This window comes from Boleophthalmus pectinirostris, unplaced genomic scaffold, assembly GCF_026225935.1.
Source record: "Boleophthalmus pectinirostris isolate CB_2022bp ecotype Guang Dong unplaced genomic scaffold, ASM2622593v1 HiC_scaffold_8, whole genome shotgun sequence".
In the NCBI taxonomy this organism is placed as follows: Eukaryota; Metazoa; Chordata; class Actinopteri; order Gobiiformes; family Gobiidae; genus Boleophthalmus; species Boleophthalmus pectinirostris.
In genome coordinates, this window is record NW_026571515.1 from 24,039,787 (window position 1) to 24,057,455 (window position 17,669).

The 17,669-nt window shown below is 42.2% G+C and overlaps 1 protein-coding gene across 2 annotated transcripts in view; it reads left to right on the top strand.

The window, feature by feature from the left end:
- LOC110164927 (solute carrier family 26 member 6-like) overlaps positions 1 to 17,653 on the top strand; it is a 24,939-nt gene extending 7,286 nt beyond the window's left edge. For both annotated transcript variants that reach the window (XM_055166182.1, XM_055166181.1), the window contains exons 4-21: positions 876 to 1,015; positions 6,545 to 6,655; positions 6,733 to 6,908; positions 7,380 to 7,544; positions 7,707 to 7,859; positions 9,655 to 9,737; positions 10,225 to 10,372; positions 12,642 to 12,755; positions 12,860 to 12,937; positions 13,069 to 13,164; positions 13,234 to 13,340; positions 13,739 to 13,808; positions 14,234 to 14,326; positions 14,431 to 14,541; positions 14,914 to 15,219; positions 15,601 to 15,655; positions 15,780 to 15,904; positions 16,454 to 17,653. In XM_055166182.1, coding sequence (XP_055022157.1) covers positions 876 to 1,015; positions 6,545 to 6,655; positions 6,733 to 6,908; positions 7,380 to 7,544; positions 7,707 to 7,859; positions 9,655 to 9,737; positions 10,225 to 10,372; positions 12,642 to 12,755; positions 12,860 to 12,937; positions 13,069 to 13,164; positions 13,234 to 13,340; positions 13,739 to 13,808; positions 14,234 to 14,326; positions 14,431 to 14,541; positions 14,914 to 15,219; positions 15,601 to 15,655; positions 15,780 to 15,904; positions 16,454 to 16,480 — 2,158 coding nt within the window. In that variant the 3' untranslated portion in view covers positions 16,481 to 17,653. The remainder of the gene's footprint in view (positions 1 to 875; positions 1,016 to 6,544; positions 6,656 to 6,732; positions 6,909 to 7,379; positions 7,545 to 7,706; positions 7,860 to 9,654; positions 9,738 to 10,224; positions 10,373 to 12,641; positions 12,756 to 12,859; positions 12,938 to 13,068; positions 13,165 to 13,233; positions 13,341 to 13,738; positions 13,809 to 14,233; positions 14,327 to 14,430; positions 14,542 to 14,913; positions 15,220 to 15,600; positions 15,656 to 15,779; positions 15,905 to 16,453) is intronic.
- Positions 17,654 to 17,669: the final 16 nt, after the last annotated feature.

Below are 17,669 nucleotides of genomic sequence, written 5' to 3' on the forward strand. Positions count from 1 at the left end.
TTGCCGGGTTCTATTCTCTTTTGCATTTTGTTGGGGCTGCCTCCACCCTCCCCCAGTCTTCTGCTGCTGAACTAATGGTGATGTGCACATTTTTGAGTATAACACATAGAAAGTCTGAAGTTCCTTTATTATAATGTGTAAAGGTATAAACAAGCAGGTAAGCAGTTTTGGACACATTATACAAGGTGCATTATGTAACTTTTCTGATGGAGGTTCTGTGGCACCACCTGCTTGGCTCCATGGAGTTATTGCCTTCTGCAGAATGTTCCACACTGAGACATCAGAATATGACTCCAGGCCACTTGGGTATTTACAACCTTTATTCGAATTTGTAGTTAAAATCAATTTGCTTTGAAGAAAAAAAAAATTCCCTAACTTTATTGAAAATTGCATTGAAAATGCAAGAAAGGCTGCTCACTGCAGTCACAGGGACTAATGTTTAGCACAGGGCCATGTAGTGCTAACTGCTTTGAAATCACCTCATACATAAAATATTTCCCCAATCACCAATGAGAGTTTTTTCAGTTTTGCCCATTTTCTGTAGTTTGCAGATAATTTTTAGTGTAGAGTGGGGGGAAAAAAAATCTGAAAATTGAATTGAAAAAATTATCAATTTTATTTTTAGGCAAAATTGCCCATTACATTTTTGAACCAAAAATCTAGAAAAACAACCAAATACATAACTGAATAACTCCAAGATAAGTTTAATGCCATACTATGCATTCCAGACAGAGAATGAAATAACACCTCTGGGGACAAGCAGGTAGTGGGTCATGTAACAGAAGAGTTACATAGTGCACCTTTAGCAAAGAGAATTTCCAACCTACTGTAATAGCTAAGTAGATAAATGAATGAGGATGTGTTTTATGCTGCAGGTGTTCATTGCCCAGGCTGAAGGAGACTGTGCAGAAGTGGGTGCCTGTTCTGGACTGGCTTCCCAAGTATCCCATCAGAGAAAATATCCTCGGAGATGTGGTCTCCGGCTGCAGCGTGGCCATCATGCACCTCCCTCAAGGTCCGCATCTACATTACATGACTATTATAAAGTATTTACAATGTACACTATAAAGTCAGGGTCCCATAGTTTCATAACGATTATGTTAATATGACTCAGGCACAGTTCTCACTTAGTGCTGTCCAATAAATAGACCTAAATAACAAACAGAAACTGTAAAGAAGTAGTAGATGTTTTAGTTTCAGAGTAGTTTTAGTGGAGTTAGGTCCTCCCTTCAGGCAGATATGAGGCAGTGTTCACCAGTGTCTGACCAGGGGCCTCATTTATAAAGCTTGCTTACGAAAAAATCCTTGCGTACGCGCTCTCTACGCCAACCGCGGTATTTATGAACCTCGACTAAGGCGTGGCGCTTTGCTTAACTCTACGCCAACTCGGGACCTCCTGTAAGTTCTACGCAAAGTCTGGAGACACGGGGAAAAAGCGACACTCGTGGAGAGGAGTAGAAGTGAACAGAGTTTGAGTAAGTGTTTAATCAGAAAATCCACGTATATAGAAGAATTACCTTCTGATTTGTGCATTTAAGTGTTTGGTTCGCCAAAACAGAGAGATGGGCTCTTTATTCCACTCATTATTCTCCACAATATTATACATTTGAAACTCATGCACGAGCGCGGCCACGTTTCCGGACCCGGTGTAGCGCAGAGTCTCCCACAGTCCACACCGCTACCATAGACTTCTACAAAACACAGTCTGTGACCAACACAGAGGATGAAATAATGACCCGACCTGAGAGAAAAACTCTTTCCTCGGACGCAGCAAGAGCCAGGCTTTGATTTAATGAACGCAACTTTAACACTTTTACTTAAGTCTTTACGTATCGAGCACCAGAGTGACCTGAGTCTGCGGACAACACGAAGCCTACTGCCCGAACCTGACCCGAACCAAAATCTTCCCTACATTTTTGTGTAATGTAATCTTGCACATGAGAGCTGCTCTCTGACAATATGAAGAACAGAATAATGCCCGTGCCCGTCCCAACCCAGACCCACACTCACAGGTGAGCAGTTTGGATGTTTCGTGTGGACTTTAATTGGCAGAATAACATCTGTATCTGATGTGTTTCATGCTAAATCTGTGTCCTCGTATCCTCGTGTCCTTCCCTCGCTCCTTTCGCTCTCCAGGGGAGGGCATCTGAATTTCTCGCACGTGCTCATAATTTGACCATTCAGATCAGCGCGTGCACGTATCTATGTGTATATGCATATATATGTATGTATATATATATATGTGTATATATGTATATATGCATATATATATATATATATACAGACAGACAGACAGACTTAAAAATATAGCGATAAAACTCTTGAAACAGCGAAAAAACACATGGGCTTTACTGCCAAGATGTGCTGCCTAAATATGAAATATGATTAAATGAACAGATGAGTCTTTGTTGTCACTTTTAGTTTTATATTTATTTATTAAACCTTGTTTAATAAAGTCTTTAATAAAGTCTTTGACGTGATCACGTGGTGTTGCGTGGAGCGTCCTCCTCCTGTCCCGCGTGTCTCGGTCAAACCCACTGATTACCGGCTCATGTTTAGGGAAATCTCATTCACGAGTCACTTTACATGCTCCTTTTATGGTGAGGTGGAGGTGTGGAGAGGGCGTGACGTGACGTGGGTTTACGTGCGCAAATTCGAGTTGCAGGTGGGATTTATAAAGCAAAGATTGCGTGGTTTGGTGCGTGTGGTGGGTTTTCTAAATATGGAGTTTGCGTAGCGCACGCCTCTCGTAGCTACTAGGCGTACGCACTAACTTACGACAACTCCTGCGCAGTTTTTTATAAATGAGGCCCCAGAACTGAAGAAGCAGCTTGGATGAGCTATGAAACACATTTGATCAAAACCTTTTATCCAGTTGACAGAATTGAATTTTTCCTTTGCTACTTATACCTGGGTATTAATGTACACCCATCCATCCATCCATTTTCGTCCACTTATCCGGGGCCGGGTCGCGGGGGCAGCAGCCTAAGCAGGGACTCCCAGACTTCCTTCACCCCAGACACGTCCTCCAGCTCCTCTGGGGGGACCCTGAGGCGTTCCCAGGCCAGCCGAGAGACATAGTCCCTCCAGCGTGTCCTGGGTCTTCCCCGGGGCCTCCTCCCGGTGGGACATGCCCGGAACACCTCCCGAGGGAGGCGCCCAGGAGGCATCCTGAACAGATGCCCGAGCCACCTCAACTGGCTCCTCTCGACGTGGAGGAGCAGCGGCTCTACTCCGAGTTCCTCCCGTGTGACTGAGCTCCTCACCCTATCTCTAAGGGAGCGCCCAGCCACCCTGCAGAGGAAACCCATTTCAAGCGCTTGTATCCGCGGTCTCGTCCTTTCGGTCACTACCCAGAGCTCATGACCATAGGTGAGAGTAGGAACGAAGACTGACCGGTAAATCGAGAGCTTCGCCTTTCGGCTCAGCTCCCACAACGGTCCGATACAGCGACCGCATCACTGCCGAAGCTGCACCGATCCGCCTGTCAATCTCACGTTCCGTCCTTCCCTCACTCGTGAACAAGACCCCGAGATACTTGAACTCCTCCACTTGAGGCAAAGACTCCCCACCCACCAGGAGAGGGCAAGCCACCTTTTTCCGGTTGAGAACCATGGCCTCAGACTTAGAAGAGCTGATCTTCATCCCAGCCGCTTCACACTCGGCTGCAAACCGCCCCAGTGCACATTGCAGGTCCTGGTTCGATGAAGCCAACAGGACAACATCATCCGCAAACAGCAGAGATGAGATCCTGTGGTCCCCAAACCGGACCCCCTCTGGCCCCTGACTGCGCCTAGAAATTCTGTCCATAAACACAATGAACAGAACTGGTGACAAAGGGCAGCCCTGGCGGAGTCCAACATGCACCGGGAACAGGTCTGACTTACTGCCGGCAATGTGAACACAGCTCCTGCTCCGGACATACAGGGACCGGACAGCCCTTAGCAAAGGGCCCTGGACCCCATATTCCCACAGCACCCCCCACAGGACACCACAAGGGACACGGTCGAATGCCTTCTCCAAGTCCACAAAGCACATGTGGACTGGTTGGGCAAACTTCCATGAACCCTCGAGCACCCTATGGAGAGTGTAGAGCTGGTCCAGTGTTCCACGGCCAGGACGAAAACCACACTGCTCTTCCTGGATCTGAGGTTCGACTATCAGCCGGATTCTCCTCTCCAGTACCCTGGCATAGACCTTACCGGGAAGGCTGAGGAGTGTGATCCCCCTGTAGTTGGAGCACACCCTCCGGTCCCCCTTCTTATACAGAGGGACCACCACCCCGGTTTGCCAGTCCAGAGGTACTGTCCCCGACCGCCACGCGATGTTGAAGAGGCGTGTCAGCCAAGACAGCCCCACAACATCCAGAGACTTAAGGTACTCAGGACGGATCTCATCCAACCCCGGAGCCTTGCCACCAAGGAGCTTTCCAACCACCTCAGTGACTTCAGCCAGGTTGATGGATGAGTCCGCCTCCGAGTCCCCAGCCTCGGCCTCCTCCTCGGAAGACGTGATGGTGGAATTGAGGAGATCCTCAAAGTATTCCTTCCACCGCCAGACAACGTCCCCAGTCGAGGTCAGCAGCTCTCCCCCCCGCACTGTAAACAGTGTTGGCGAAGAACTGCTTCCCCCTTCTGAGGCGCCGGACGGTTTGCCAGAATCTCTTTGAGGCTGTCCGATAGTCCTTCTCCATGGCCTCCCCGAACTCCTCCCAGCTCAGAGTTTTTGCCTCCGCAACCGCACGGGCTGCAGCACGCTTGGCCAGCTGCTTCAGGAGTCCCCCGAGCCAGCAAGGCCCGATAGGACTCCTTCTTCAGCTTGACAGCATCCCTTACTTCCGGTGTCCACCACCGGGTTCGGGGATTGCCGCCGCGACAGGCACCACAGACCTTACGCCCAGAGCTCCGAGCAGCCGCATCGACAATAGAGGCCGAGAATGAAGCCCACTTGGACTCCATATCTCCAGCCTCCCCCGGAATCCGGGAGAAGTCCTCCCGGAGGTGTGAGTTGAAAGTCCCTCTGACAGAGGGCTCCGCCAGACGTTCCCAACAGACCCTCACTACACGCTTGGGCCTGCCAGGTCTTTCCGGCTTCCTCCTCCGCCAGCGAACCCAACTCACAACCAGGTGGTGATCAGTTGACACCATCAGATGACACGACTACAAAGTCGATCATCGACCTCCGGCCTAGGGTGTTCTGGTGCCACGTGCACTTATGGACACCCTTGTGCTCGAACATAGTGTTCGTTATGGACAAACCGTGACTAGCACAGAAGTCCAATAACAAAACACCGCTCAGGTTCAGATCAGGGAGGCCGTTCCTCCCAATCACCCCTCTCCAAGTGTCACTGTCATTGCCCACGTGGGCGTTGAAGTCTCCCAGGAGAACAACGGAGTCCCCGGCACTGTCTAGTACCCCTCCCAAGGACTCCAAGAAGGCCGGGTACTCAGCACTGCTGTTCAGCCCATAGGCCGACACCACAGTGAGAGACCTGTCCCCGACCCGAAGGCGCAGGGACGCGACCCTCTCGTTCACCGGGGTGAACTCCAACACACAGTGGCTGAGCTGTGGGACAATGAGCAGGCCCACACCAGCCCACCGCCGCTACCCACGGCCAACGCCAGAGACATGGAGAGTCCAGCCCCTCTCAAGGAGTTGGGTTCCAGAGCCCAAACTGTGCGTGGAGGTGAGGCCGACTATATCTAGTCGGTAACGCTCAACCTCCAGCACAAGCTCAGGCTCCTTCCCCCCCCAGCGAGGTGACATTCCATGTCCCCAGAGCTAGTCTCCATGTCCGGAGATCCGGTCGTCGAGGCCCCCGCCGTCAACTGCCGCCCAGATCTCTCTGCACCGGCCCCATATGGCTCCTCCCGCGGGTGGTGGGCCCACGTGAGGACGGCAGCACGTCGCTCCTTCGGGCTAAGCCCGGCCGGGCCCCGTGGGGGAAGGCCCGGCCACCAGGCGCCCGCTGACGAGCACCCACCCCAGGCCTGGCTCCAGGGTGAGGCCCCGCTGACGCCAATCCGGGCGACGTAACTGGCCTCTGTGTGTAACTCATCATGTGGGGCTTCTGAACCGTTCTTCGTCTGACCCGTCCCCCCGGACCTGTTTGCCTTGGGTGACCCTACCAGGGGCATGAAGCCCCCGACAACATAGCTCCCGGGATCATTCGGGCACTCAAACCCCTCCACCACGATAAGGTGACGGTTCAAGGAGGGGATTAATGTACACTTGGGTAGATATTCTAAAATATATACAGGTAATAAATACTATGCAATAAATTAAACTTCCCTTTGCTAATAGTTATTTTAAGAGATACAAGTGTCCTTCTGTTTATGAAGTATGAATTCTGTTATGTCTTTTAAATAGTGATCTTAATGGAATCGGCATAGTGGTGCCATCTGCTTGTCTCCTTGGAGAAAGATAGCTTTCATGCCATACAGTGAAACAATCTAGGTAACACCATCCCCATAGAGAGAGGCAGGGGCAGAGCCTCCACCAGTAAATGTTAAGATTGTTGAGAGTAATTTTACCTTTTTCCTAGGTATGGCATATGCGCTTTTGGCCTCCTTACGCCCTGTGTTTGGTCTGTATACCTCCTTATACCCGGTACTGGTTTACTTCATTTTTGGAACTTCTAGACATATATCAGTTGGTGATTATTTAATTAAAATTTATTTCACTTTCACTTTCTAATTAATTAAACGCATAACTAATGTATTGTATGTCTAGGTACATTTGCTGTGATCAGTATCATGATTGGAAGTGTGACAGAGAGACTAGGCCCAGACTCAAACTTCCATGTAAACAATGGCACCAACGCTACAGGAGATGTGGACATAGATGCCAGAGATGCATACAGGGTGAAGATAGCGTGCTCACTCACACTTTTGGTTGGGATTTTCCAGGTATGCTTTGTTCTGTTTGGTTATTGCTGAAATGTGCTGGGTGGACAGATGTGAAGTGTATATGTATGTGATTTTGTGTGCATTAGTTTCACAAAGTTTGGTACTCACATTCCTCAAAACACAAACCAATAATATTGCCAGACAAGACAAGAACAACAAGTTTTTCTATGGCAACACTCAAAATGTGAAGTGGGAGTCCTTCATCTGCTGACTCAACAATTTTGTTGATTTGAAAGCACAAACTTACATATGCCATCCAAAACAGTAGGGCATCAAAAGTTATCCACAGTCTACACATACCAGTTGAATAATTTGGACATTTGACCAAATTAAACAGCAGCAACAACAAAACTTTCTTCTCACATTTCAGACCCACCTAAATCCCAGCTCTCTTCTTTTTATTCATAAGCTTAAAAAGCTTTTTCTTCAAGTTTGTCATCATATTTTCTAACATATTTTTCTTGTCTTCAGATTCTGCTGGGTGTGGTCAAATTTGGCTTCGTGGTCAATTATCTGTCAGAGCCACTGGTCCGGGGCTACACTACAGCGTCTGCATGTCATGTCTTTGTGTCCCAACTTAAATACATTTTTGGAGTCAAACCATCTCGTTACAATGGACCACTTTCTCTTATTTATGTGAGTTAAACTACTTTGTCCAGGGATATAAAATTAAGCCTCTTGCCATTATTCCCAGTATTTTCCTTTGCAATATTTTCCTCAATCCTGTTTAAAAATGCCATTAAAATGCTTATTTTTGTTAACATTTTTATAATATAACAGTTTATATTTACTTCACAGACTGTTGTGGACATCTGCAGCCGCCTGCCTCAAACAAAGATTCCTGAGCTAGTGGTCAGTCTTGTGGCTCTTGCGGTTCTCATTGTGGTCAAAGAAGTCAATGGTTGTTACTCAAAGAAGCTACCTTTTCCCATCCCGATTGAACTCATAGTGGTAAGTCTTTTGGTGTCCAGCAGGGGGCAGCTTTATTCTTTAGTGTAGAATAGTGAATCCCATAAATTTATTTCCGCTTATCCGGACCCGGGAGCGGGGGCAGCAGTCTAAGCAGGGACTCCCAGACTTCCTTGACCCTAGTTACTTCCTCGAGGTCCTCTGGGGAAACCTCAAGGCGTTCCCAGGCCAGCCCAGAGATAGTCCCTTCAGTATGTTCTGGGTCTTTCCCGGGGCCGCCTTCCGGTGGGACATGCCTGGAACACCTCCTCAGGGAGGCGTCCAAGAGACATCTGGAATAGATGCCCTCCCCTTAGCTGGCTCCTCTTGATGTGGAGGAGCAGCAGCTGTACTCCGAGCTCCTCCTGTGTGACTGAGCTCCTCACCCTATCTCTACAGGAGCGCCCAGCCACTCTGTGGAGGAAACTCATTTCAGCCTCTTGTATCCACAATCTTGTTCTTTTGGTCATTACCCAGAGCTCTTGACCATAGGTGAAGGTAGGAATGTAGATTGAGTGGTAAATCAAGAGCTTTGCCTTTCGGCTCAGCTCCTTCTTCACCACAACAGCCTGATACAGCAACCGCATCACTGCCAATGCTGCACACATCTGCATGTCAATCTCACGCTCCATCTTCCTCTCACCCGTGAACAAGACCCTGAGATACTCAAACTCCTCCACCCACCCATAGAGGGCAAGCCACCTTTTCCCGGTTGAGAACCATGGCCTCGTATTTAGAGGAGCTGATTTTCATCCTAGCTGCTTCACACTCAGCTGCAAACCGCCCCAGTGCATGCTGCAGGTCCTGGTTTGATAGAGCCATCAGGTCAACATCATCTACAAACAGCAGAGGTGAGAAATGTCCTTTATGATCAGCACATCAACGAGGCTAGTTACGTCGCTCGGACAGGCGTCACCAGGGCCCCACCCAGGAGCCAGAACTGGCGTGGCTTCTTGCCGGCGAGCGTCTGGTGGTCAGATGTCCCCCCACAGGCCAGGCACAGGCCAGGCACAGGCCGAACAAGTGACTGTCCTCCTATAGACCCACCACCCATAGGAGGATCTGTAGGGGCCGGTGGGAAGAGATCTGAGCGGCAGTCGAAGGCAGGGGCCTCGACTGCCTGATCTTTGGACACGTGACACCCAAGTCTTCTAAAAACACAATACCATGGCCATGTCTCAATTCTCTTTCCTTGCCTCCTTTTCCTTAATTCCTCTCCTCGACCCACCATTTTTCAGCTGTCAAACAAATGTGGCATATTACGTGGTGTTCCAAAGCTCACAGGAGGCAAGGAAACCACAGAGAAATATGAGCGAATATTCAAGAGACAGACAACAGATAAAATAATAAAACTGTATTTGTTTCACAGTGAGAAATTTGTATTGTTACAACTACACGAGTACAGGGACAGCTGCAAAGGATGTTTGACATGTTATATAATTCTGAATTTGAGAATAAAACTAATAAAATATGTTCAAACACATTTATCTGAAACCAAAGATTCTGGATCTCTCTGAAATAGCAATGTTATAAAATAATCCTTAGTAATAGGCCTCATTACAGGATAATTTTGGTCTCCCTTCTCTGCTCCTCTCTTCTTTGCTCCTCTCCCCTCTCTGTGTCTCCTCTGTGGTTGGAGCTTGCTTACCCATTTCCTGCATAATCAAAAAGATGAATCAAGGAGAAGGAAACAATGAAAGAGGAATGAGATGCAGCCCAGGTCTTATTAAGAGTACCAGTACCATACTTTTGAGAACCACGTTTGTAGATAAAGTCTTGTTTTGTTTTGCATCAACAGGTCATAGTAGCAACAATCATTACTCATTTCTGTGGACTGACCACGTTGTATTACATCGATGTGGTTGGGGAGATTCCCAGTGGGTGAGTTTTTATTTTCACATTAAAAGTTATATTATTTACTGTGGTTGAGAGGGAGAGCTGTAAGAATAAACATACATCTTTACAGCTGATAAACAACCTTAACACTCAGCTTTGTCACACTAACTGTATGCTGTAGTATTTCTTAAAAAGTTTCCTGCAAAACGGCAATGAATGAGAATCTTGGAAGGCCTTAAAGGGCTTCTGCACTGAAAGTACTCATTATTACTTAAGTTTACTTTGGATACCTGCTCAAATAATGAAGTGTAGGCTATAAAACAGTAGATTAATTAGATGATAGTAGCAGCACTGGATTAAGGTAGTAGGCAGTAGTAGTAAATTGTAATAGTAGTAGTGGTCTGTTATCTATAGTTCATTATAATTCTTATCTAATCTTCCTTACTACCGGTACATAATATCAGTTACATGAGCCACTCTTTTTTGTATTTCAGACCAAATATTTTTTCTTCCTTTCTCTCTGTTGCTACAGACTCAAGGCCCCTCAAGCCCCAGATATCAGTTTGTTCTCACAAGTGATTGGTGATGCTTTTGCTGTGGCTATTGTGGGCTATGCCATAAACATTTCCCTGAGCAAGACATTTGCTCTAAAACATGGATACAAGGTGGACAGCAATCAGGTGAGAATAACATTCAAATTCACACATTAGGAAATTATTGTTAGAATGAATTTTGTTACAAATACATAAACATATTATGCAAACTGTACTAATTTAATATAGGGACTGGAAAGAATCAACAAAAGACAAACAATTCCTAGTTCTGCCACAAGAGGTCGCATTTGTGTTAATGTGCAGGTTCTACTCAAGAGAGGGAGGTACATAAAGTTATTTAAAAAAATATCTTAGCTGGCAAAAAATCCTCAGTTGCTTTGATCATTTTTAATTTTAGACATTTCATCTTCAAAGGTAATTATTCAACCTTTAAATCCTTAAATTACTTTTGTTTTGGTTAAGCATTAGAATCAGTCTTCTGGAAATTAAGTGTGTAATGTTGCAAAAAGGCTTGCAAATCCAACTTGTGTGTGTCTATTCTCACTTGGTAATCACTAGATGCTTGACAATAGATGATATGGCAAGATTTATTATGGCGATGCTGGTACTAAATAATGAGAAACGCTTACTTACTTGTAGCATTATTGTATTATTGTATATTGTATATATTACATAAAATAGTTTTAACATACAATATAATTGACAAGGGTCATGTAGAGCACACTGTGTCCTATAAAAGTCTTGTGATTTGTGATGTGCAGCTGGTTTTATGACAATTGAATTAGACTGCCTCTTACTGTAAGCAGATGGCCAAACGCATTACTCGAATCCTGCTGTTATGGCTCCTGTTTCATACATACTGAACAACAGCACTCTCAAGGCACTTCTATACAAAGGAAACATATAGATTAGAAAAATAGTGGTGTAGAAAATAATAATACAAACTAAATTTTTGATTTTTTTTTTCTCTGATATTTTTACTCTTGATACTCTTGATTGATACTCTGATATTATTACTATTTAATAATTTCTTTACTTTTTCAGTTGTGTTAGCCCTTTGAGCTCAGGACACCTTTTGACCTGGCTAAGAGGTTAATTCATCTACAGCTGCAAGAAACAGAGTTTACAACTGCAATACAAAGTGCACTGAATAATTAACTTAAAATACGTTTGCTTCTTAAAGTCAAGGAACAATTGCCTTACTAAATGCTTTTAAAAATGTAAACATTAAAAGGCCCCTATAATTACACTATCAGAAATGCAACTAGAAAACTTTGACTCTGGTAAAAACTGTATCTCTGTATATTTTTAGAAACCTGATGGGAAATATATCTCACATACTAGTATATCTATAAACACATGTATAAACTCATGTATATATCACCATCAGATGGCCAAATACCTTCTTAAATTTAGTCTTTTCTGTAGACATGTGTAAAAGCCTGTCTAATTGTATCATCAGCATAAAATGATGAAAAACAGTCACTTTTCTGGTACATATCCAGAAATATTTATGAATGTACATTATCCCTGTTGCAAAAAAAAAAAAAAAAAAACCCCACAACAACTAACAAATAAACATCTACCCTCAATGCAGAGGTACTGTTTTCAAATCGTAACCTAGTTCAGATGGTCAAATTTATAGACCTCGACTAAGTTTATCAAGGTCAAATATAGTTCAGTCTGAAAATGGCTCATAAACCACCAGTGCTTCCTTTCATGTTTTTATTCAGGGCAGATAATGTCGATGTATTTGGGTGAACAGTGAGTTACTGTTCACAGTGGTAAGCACTCATCTCGGTATTGTCCCACAAGCACACACCACTTGCAGAGGCATGTGACTGGGATCATTGGGCTGAGAGCACTCAAGCTTTAAGTGCTGATCTGCAAAATCATTAACGACCAACATGCCCAACGCAGCCTACCGCTCAGACATGCCTGTGGTCCTGTGGGTGCTAGTCAGTTTAATAAATACTCTAATGTTAATAATTGTATTACCACATTGTATGCACTATATATAACATCATCGTCAGTGTAAATGTATAACTAAAACAATGAGAAGAATATCTGTATGAAATTCACAAACTGTATCATTGTCTTCAGTCCCCAGTGTACATGTAGAATTAGTGACCCCAAATGAGCTCACATGAGAGTGAGTTCTGTTCTGTCTGGGTTCTTCTATAGCCATTAAGGTGATAAATGAATAGATAGGCAATGCATATCAGGTCTGTACTCCAATCAGTACTACTACAGGTATTTGATTACTATTCAGATAAGCAGTCTTTTTTATTGATGATTGAATTGATGCATGGGCTATCAGTAAAATTGTTGTGACATGAAAATGCAATACTAAAATGTGCAACATAAATGATATGTTCTGACTTGTCTTTTTCAGGAGTTGGTGGCCCTTGGTCTATGTAACTCCATCGGGGCCTGTTTTCAGTGTTACAGCGTCACATCGTCTTTAAGTCGCAGTCTGGTTCAGGAGAGCACTGGGGGAAAGACACAAGTAAAATACAGTTATTAATAAAAGGGGAATCTGTGTTCAGGAAATATTTAAAGAAAAAAAAAAAATATATATAATAATAATAATACTTTTTTGCGTGCTTCTAGGTAGCTGGACTTATTTCTTCCATTTTTGTTCTAATAATTGTTCTGAAAATAGGAGCACTCTTTGAAGATCTCCCAAAGGTAATGCCAAGCACTGTGCCTGTTCATCAATGAAAATGTTTAACTATTAACTAAAGCTTTCAGTGTGCCAATGCTACTTAAAAAACAACATTTTAAAAATGTGGTCTGGCCACACTTTATTTGTTTTATAGGCTGTCTTATCAACAATAGTATTTGTGAACCTCAAAGGCATGTTTAAGCAGTTCACTGATGTACCTCAACTTTGGAGAACCAACCGAGTGGATCTGGTAAGCTATTTGTTCACTTGTATATTTGAAAAGGGCAACTATACAAATTTAACTTAACTTGCTTTTTAGCTTGTATGGGTGATTACATTTGTGAGCACCATCCTGCTGAACTTGGACATGGGCCTTGCTGTGTCCATTGGGTTTTCCATTCTTACTGTGATCTTCAGGACACAACTGTAAGTAAGAAACTACTTTGTGTAACTTTTTTATGGTTAGGGTTTTTATACAAAGCATCAATCTGCGAAAGAAAAATTCTGGATATAATTTTAAGAAAAGCCACAAAGAAAGCCTGTAGTGTTCCATTTCACACACACACAAAAACTAAAAAGACAGAACATGAATACTAATGACTGCAGACCTCAATCTCATCTTGTTTAAGATACTGTATATTACATAGTGTAACTCAAATTTCTTATGTTTTATTTATAACGGTCTTAATTATAAGAATTTTGTATGTAATTTGTTTGCATCTTCCTAAAAAGCAAACAAAAAGACAATGCTGTGTTCTGTCAATTGAAATTCAATCAAAACATTTCAGTCTGTGATTTTTCTTAAATGTGTTTTTAATGTCCAGGCCTCGCTATTCCATTTTGGGTCAAGTGCCAGGAACCGACTTGTATCTGGAAACAGAGACCTACAAACAGGTATTTTGTCTAGTAAATTTCAGTACAATATACAAGTGCACACAATCAAAAAATACAATTATTAAGAAATGTTATTACTTCTAAAGTAATAACTTCTAACAGGCATTTATTAAAGATTTAGTAGACAGTGGTTAAAAACACACTGTGTTACCACATGACATCACTAGGTGGAACAGAGTGTTTTGTTTGAGAGAAGAACGCAGCCTAAATATGCAGGGTTTGTGTGTTAAACGTGCAAATGAAATAAAACTCCAGGTATGTTTGTGATAAGGAAACAATATTATAACATAGATCAGAAAATAGTGTAATATGGGCCCTTTAAACTCCTAAAAAAGTGATTTAAAACTTTTGCAAATACACATGTGCACAGTCAACTAGGTCTTGATCTAAAAAGTTCAATGTCTTTATTATATGTGTCTCTTCAGGCCAAGGAAATCCCCGGAATCAAAATCTTCCGCTCGTCCACCACCATCTACTACACGAATGCTGAGATGTATTTGGATGCTCTCCAGGAGAAGGTGTGTTCATAAACTTCAAATCCCTGTTGTGCTTTCTTCAGCTCTGCTAATAGCTCTCATTATCTCTTTGTTTTCCCTGGTGCTTTGTGCTGCTGTGTGTGTAGAGTGGAATTGAAATCGGAAAACTGCTCACAGCAAAAAAGAAAGAAGAAGCCAGCATGAAGCGTCAACAAGAAAAAGAGAAAAGGAAAGCAAAAAAACTTGCAAAGAAACAAGTATGAAACCTTTATGTTGCTTAAAATGTCAATATGTGTAATGTGTAGAGCACTGATGTGAGAAAAGAACTAAACATTTTGGCCAATTCAAGTTAGTTTTGAAGTTCATCTTGAGCAGCTACTTCTGCATCCATCATTAGTGTCAATTAATACCCTTTACCATTTATTTAAATATTTAAACAAGCTACCAGAGTAAATTTGCATTTACTATGCAGTTTATAAAATATAGTTTGCCTCCTAAACTCGCCTCTGACACAGTAAATAATATATTTGGTTCTAAAATTTCAATAAAATAAATAAGTGTGCTGTTATACTTTAACATATATATTTTAACATATTTTTTAACCGTATATATTTCATATGTATTTTTAGAAAAGAACAAACTACCAGTCGACTGGTAGCTTCACTTTGACAGAGTCCCAGAGGAAGGAGCCCACAGGCCTGAATGGACACAGACATGGAAATGGGGCTCCGTCACATATGACGGAAACAAATGGCCAAGTAAACTGGGCCTATCAACACGATGCGGCCACATTAGAAACAGACTCTGAGTCAGACACTTATTGTCAAATTGAAGATGAAGTAAAGGGCAATAAAAAGCAGAAAACTCACAGCATAATCCTGGATCTATCCACTACCAGCTTTGTGGACACAGTGACCATCAAAACCCTGAAAAATGTGAGTGTTAGTGAAATGTTACAAGAATAATTGTGGAAGATAAAACAGAGAAACTAATTTTTTTTTATTCAGTTGAAGTTTTTTTTTAAAATGTAACATTTTTACTAAATCAGCACATGTTCAGCAGCTACAAATTTGGGTAAATTAAACTGTTGCATGTTTAAGCAATATTTAGTTAAATCACCATATGGTGGAGGCTCTAGTACAGAAAAGCCAGATTAATACAATAAAATAAGATTAACAAAGACCTAACTATGCTCAATCACTCTGTGTCCTCACCACCACCTTTTGGCAATAATTTTATATGATATTTAAGTCTGTACATTGTATGTGTCAAAAGCTTATCTTGTACAATGATTGTAATGCTGCTTTTTCTTTTAGATTTTCAGAGACTTTGGGGAGATTGATATGGCCATCTATCTCACAGGCTGTCAAGGTGAGTAGTACACCAGACAAAACATTCAGTTAAGGATTTGTTATTGGGGGACAAAAAAATTATAAATATCTATATAAAACGTTTTCAGCATCTGATATACTGTAATATATGTGTGTATTTTTAGCTTGTGTTATTGAAGAGTTTGAAAAAGCAAATTTCTTCTCAAACTCCATCCCCAAAAGCCAAGTGTTTGTAACGGTCCATGATGCTGTGCTTCATATTCAGAGGACCAGGAACCTGCTGGAAAAGGTGAGTCTGTACTGACAATGCTGTTATTATGGTATAAATATCATGGCTTCAAGATGCCTCTCTTATTTTGGGTGTTCTTCTTTCCCCACTCCACAATGACAATATGCAGGTATAAATTTGCTTTAAAGGTGCAAGAGTCCAAAACCTGTTTTGTTCCATGGAGATGTTGTTGTTTTGTCAAAAATGTTTCACAGTATAGCATTAAAACCTTTCTAAACCAGGCCAAGTTGCAGGTCAAATCTCTGGAGAGACAGCCCCCCTCACATTCAGAATGTCTGTTTTTCTAGGTATTTATGAGCTATAAAACCATCTGTAATTTCATAAATGTAAGGTACATCTGTTTAATGTCATATTGTGGAACATCTGAAGCAGAGCAATGGCATGTCTATAGAAAGATGATGGACACCCAACCAAAATGTTACATAGGACACCTTTAATATACTTTATCTGTAATACATCTGTTATATTAATATAATTCATTTACTATTTCATATTAAAATCTGTTTCAAAATAATGAATACTTTGAATTTACATGTATTCTTGTTTTAGGAAATCGCCTGCATCACTCAAATGTAACCAGCAGGAGGCAGACTCTTCCTTAGTGAATAGACATTTTTATTCACCATTGGACTGAGTGCTGCTGTGAGTCTCCTCCTCCTCCTTCTTTGTGGAGGTAGATATGCACCACCTCCACAACATGGCCGCTGGTTGCCCTTGGAAACAGGGCTTTTTATGATATTGTATAATGAGATCGAGCCTGCATCACGTCACCACTGCAGCTCTCTTCTGCGAAAGAAGAGACAGCAAAGAAGGCTGAGTAGGAGAGAACTCTCTGGAGTAATAGGCAACTGTATAAATATAGACCAATTGACGTTGAAACACAATGAAAAAAAACGTCACGGTTTAGGTCTTTAAAACACAATAAATAGTACTATTGTAGTTTTTGCACAGAGGGAAATGTTTCAATGATGACATGTTATTATATAATTATTACACACAATAATGGGTAAAACTGGCCATTATTAAGTTCGTATTAATTGTTGGTGTGGTGATGGTAAATCCAAGAACACAAATATTTTTTCCCCTCCAAATATTCAGTTTTTATATATATTTTTACTGATGCTATTTTTATGTACACTAAATCACACAAGGTTCAAGTTCACTTGTGACCATTATGATAAACCAAAATTTACTAGCTTGTTTGAATTTACAAATTAAGACATGTTTCACTCTGTGTACTTCAGTTACTTTTTAAAATCTAATATAAAACCAGAAACACAATAGTTTATAGAGTCAGCACTGCTTCTCTTTGTGTCTTATGCTGTTTCGTACAGATAATATGGGGTTTCCCTATTCAAGTATGTGACCTTTTGAAGCTGCCTCGTTTCTCTTCAGTCTAGTTTCACATCTCTTTCACTCTCTCAAAATGACATGACGTACCATTTGCTATGTAATTACAGAGATGCTAAAATGTATTATTTACCATATTTGTAAATACTGTTGATATTTTAAAGAGAGATTTTTTTTTTTAGCTCAAAATAGCTACACAGCTAAATGTTTGCAGTTTCTGTCAGGGCTTCCTGCCTGTGGTTCTGTGAATGAAAGGAGGAAATCCTCTTGAACTGCAAATGACCTGTTAAAAGTTCACCCCAGGTTTCTATGCCTCACCATATGTTATTTCTATGTTTTTAAAGCTTTAACTTTTATATAATAAAATTGGTTGTATGTTGGTAAGTGTTTTAAATAAAAAGAGCCATACATAAAA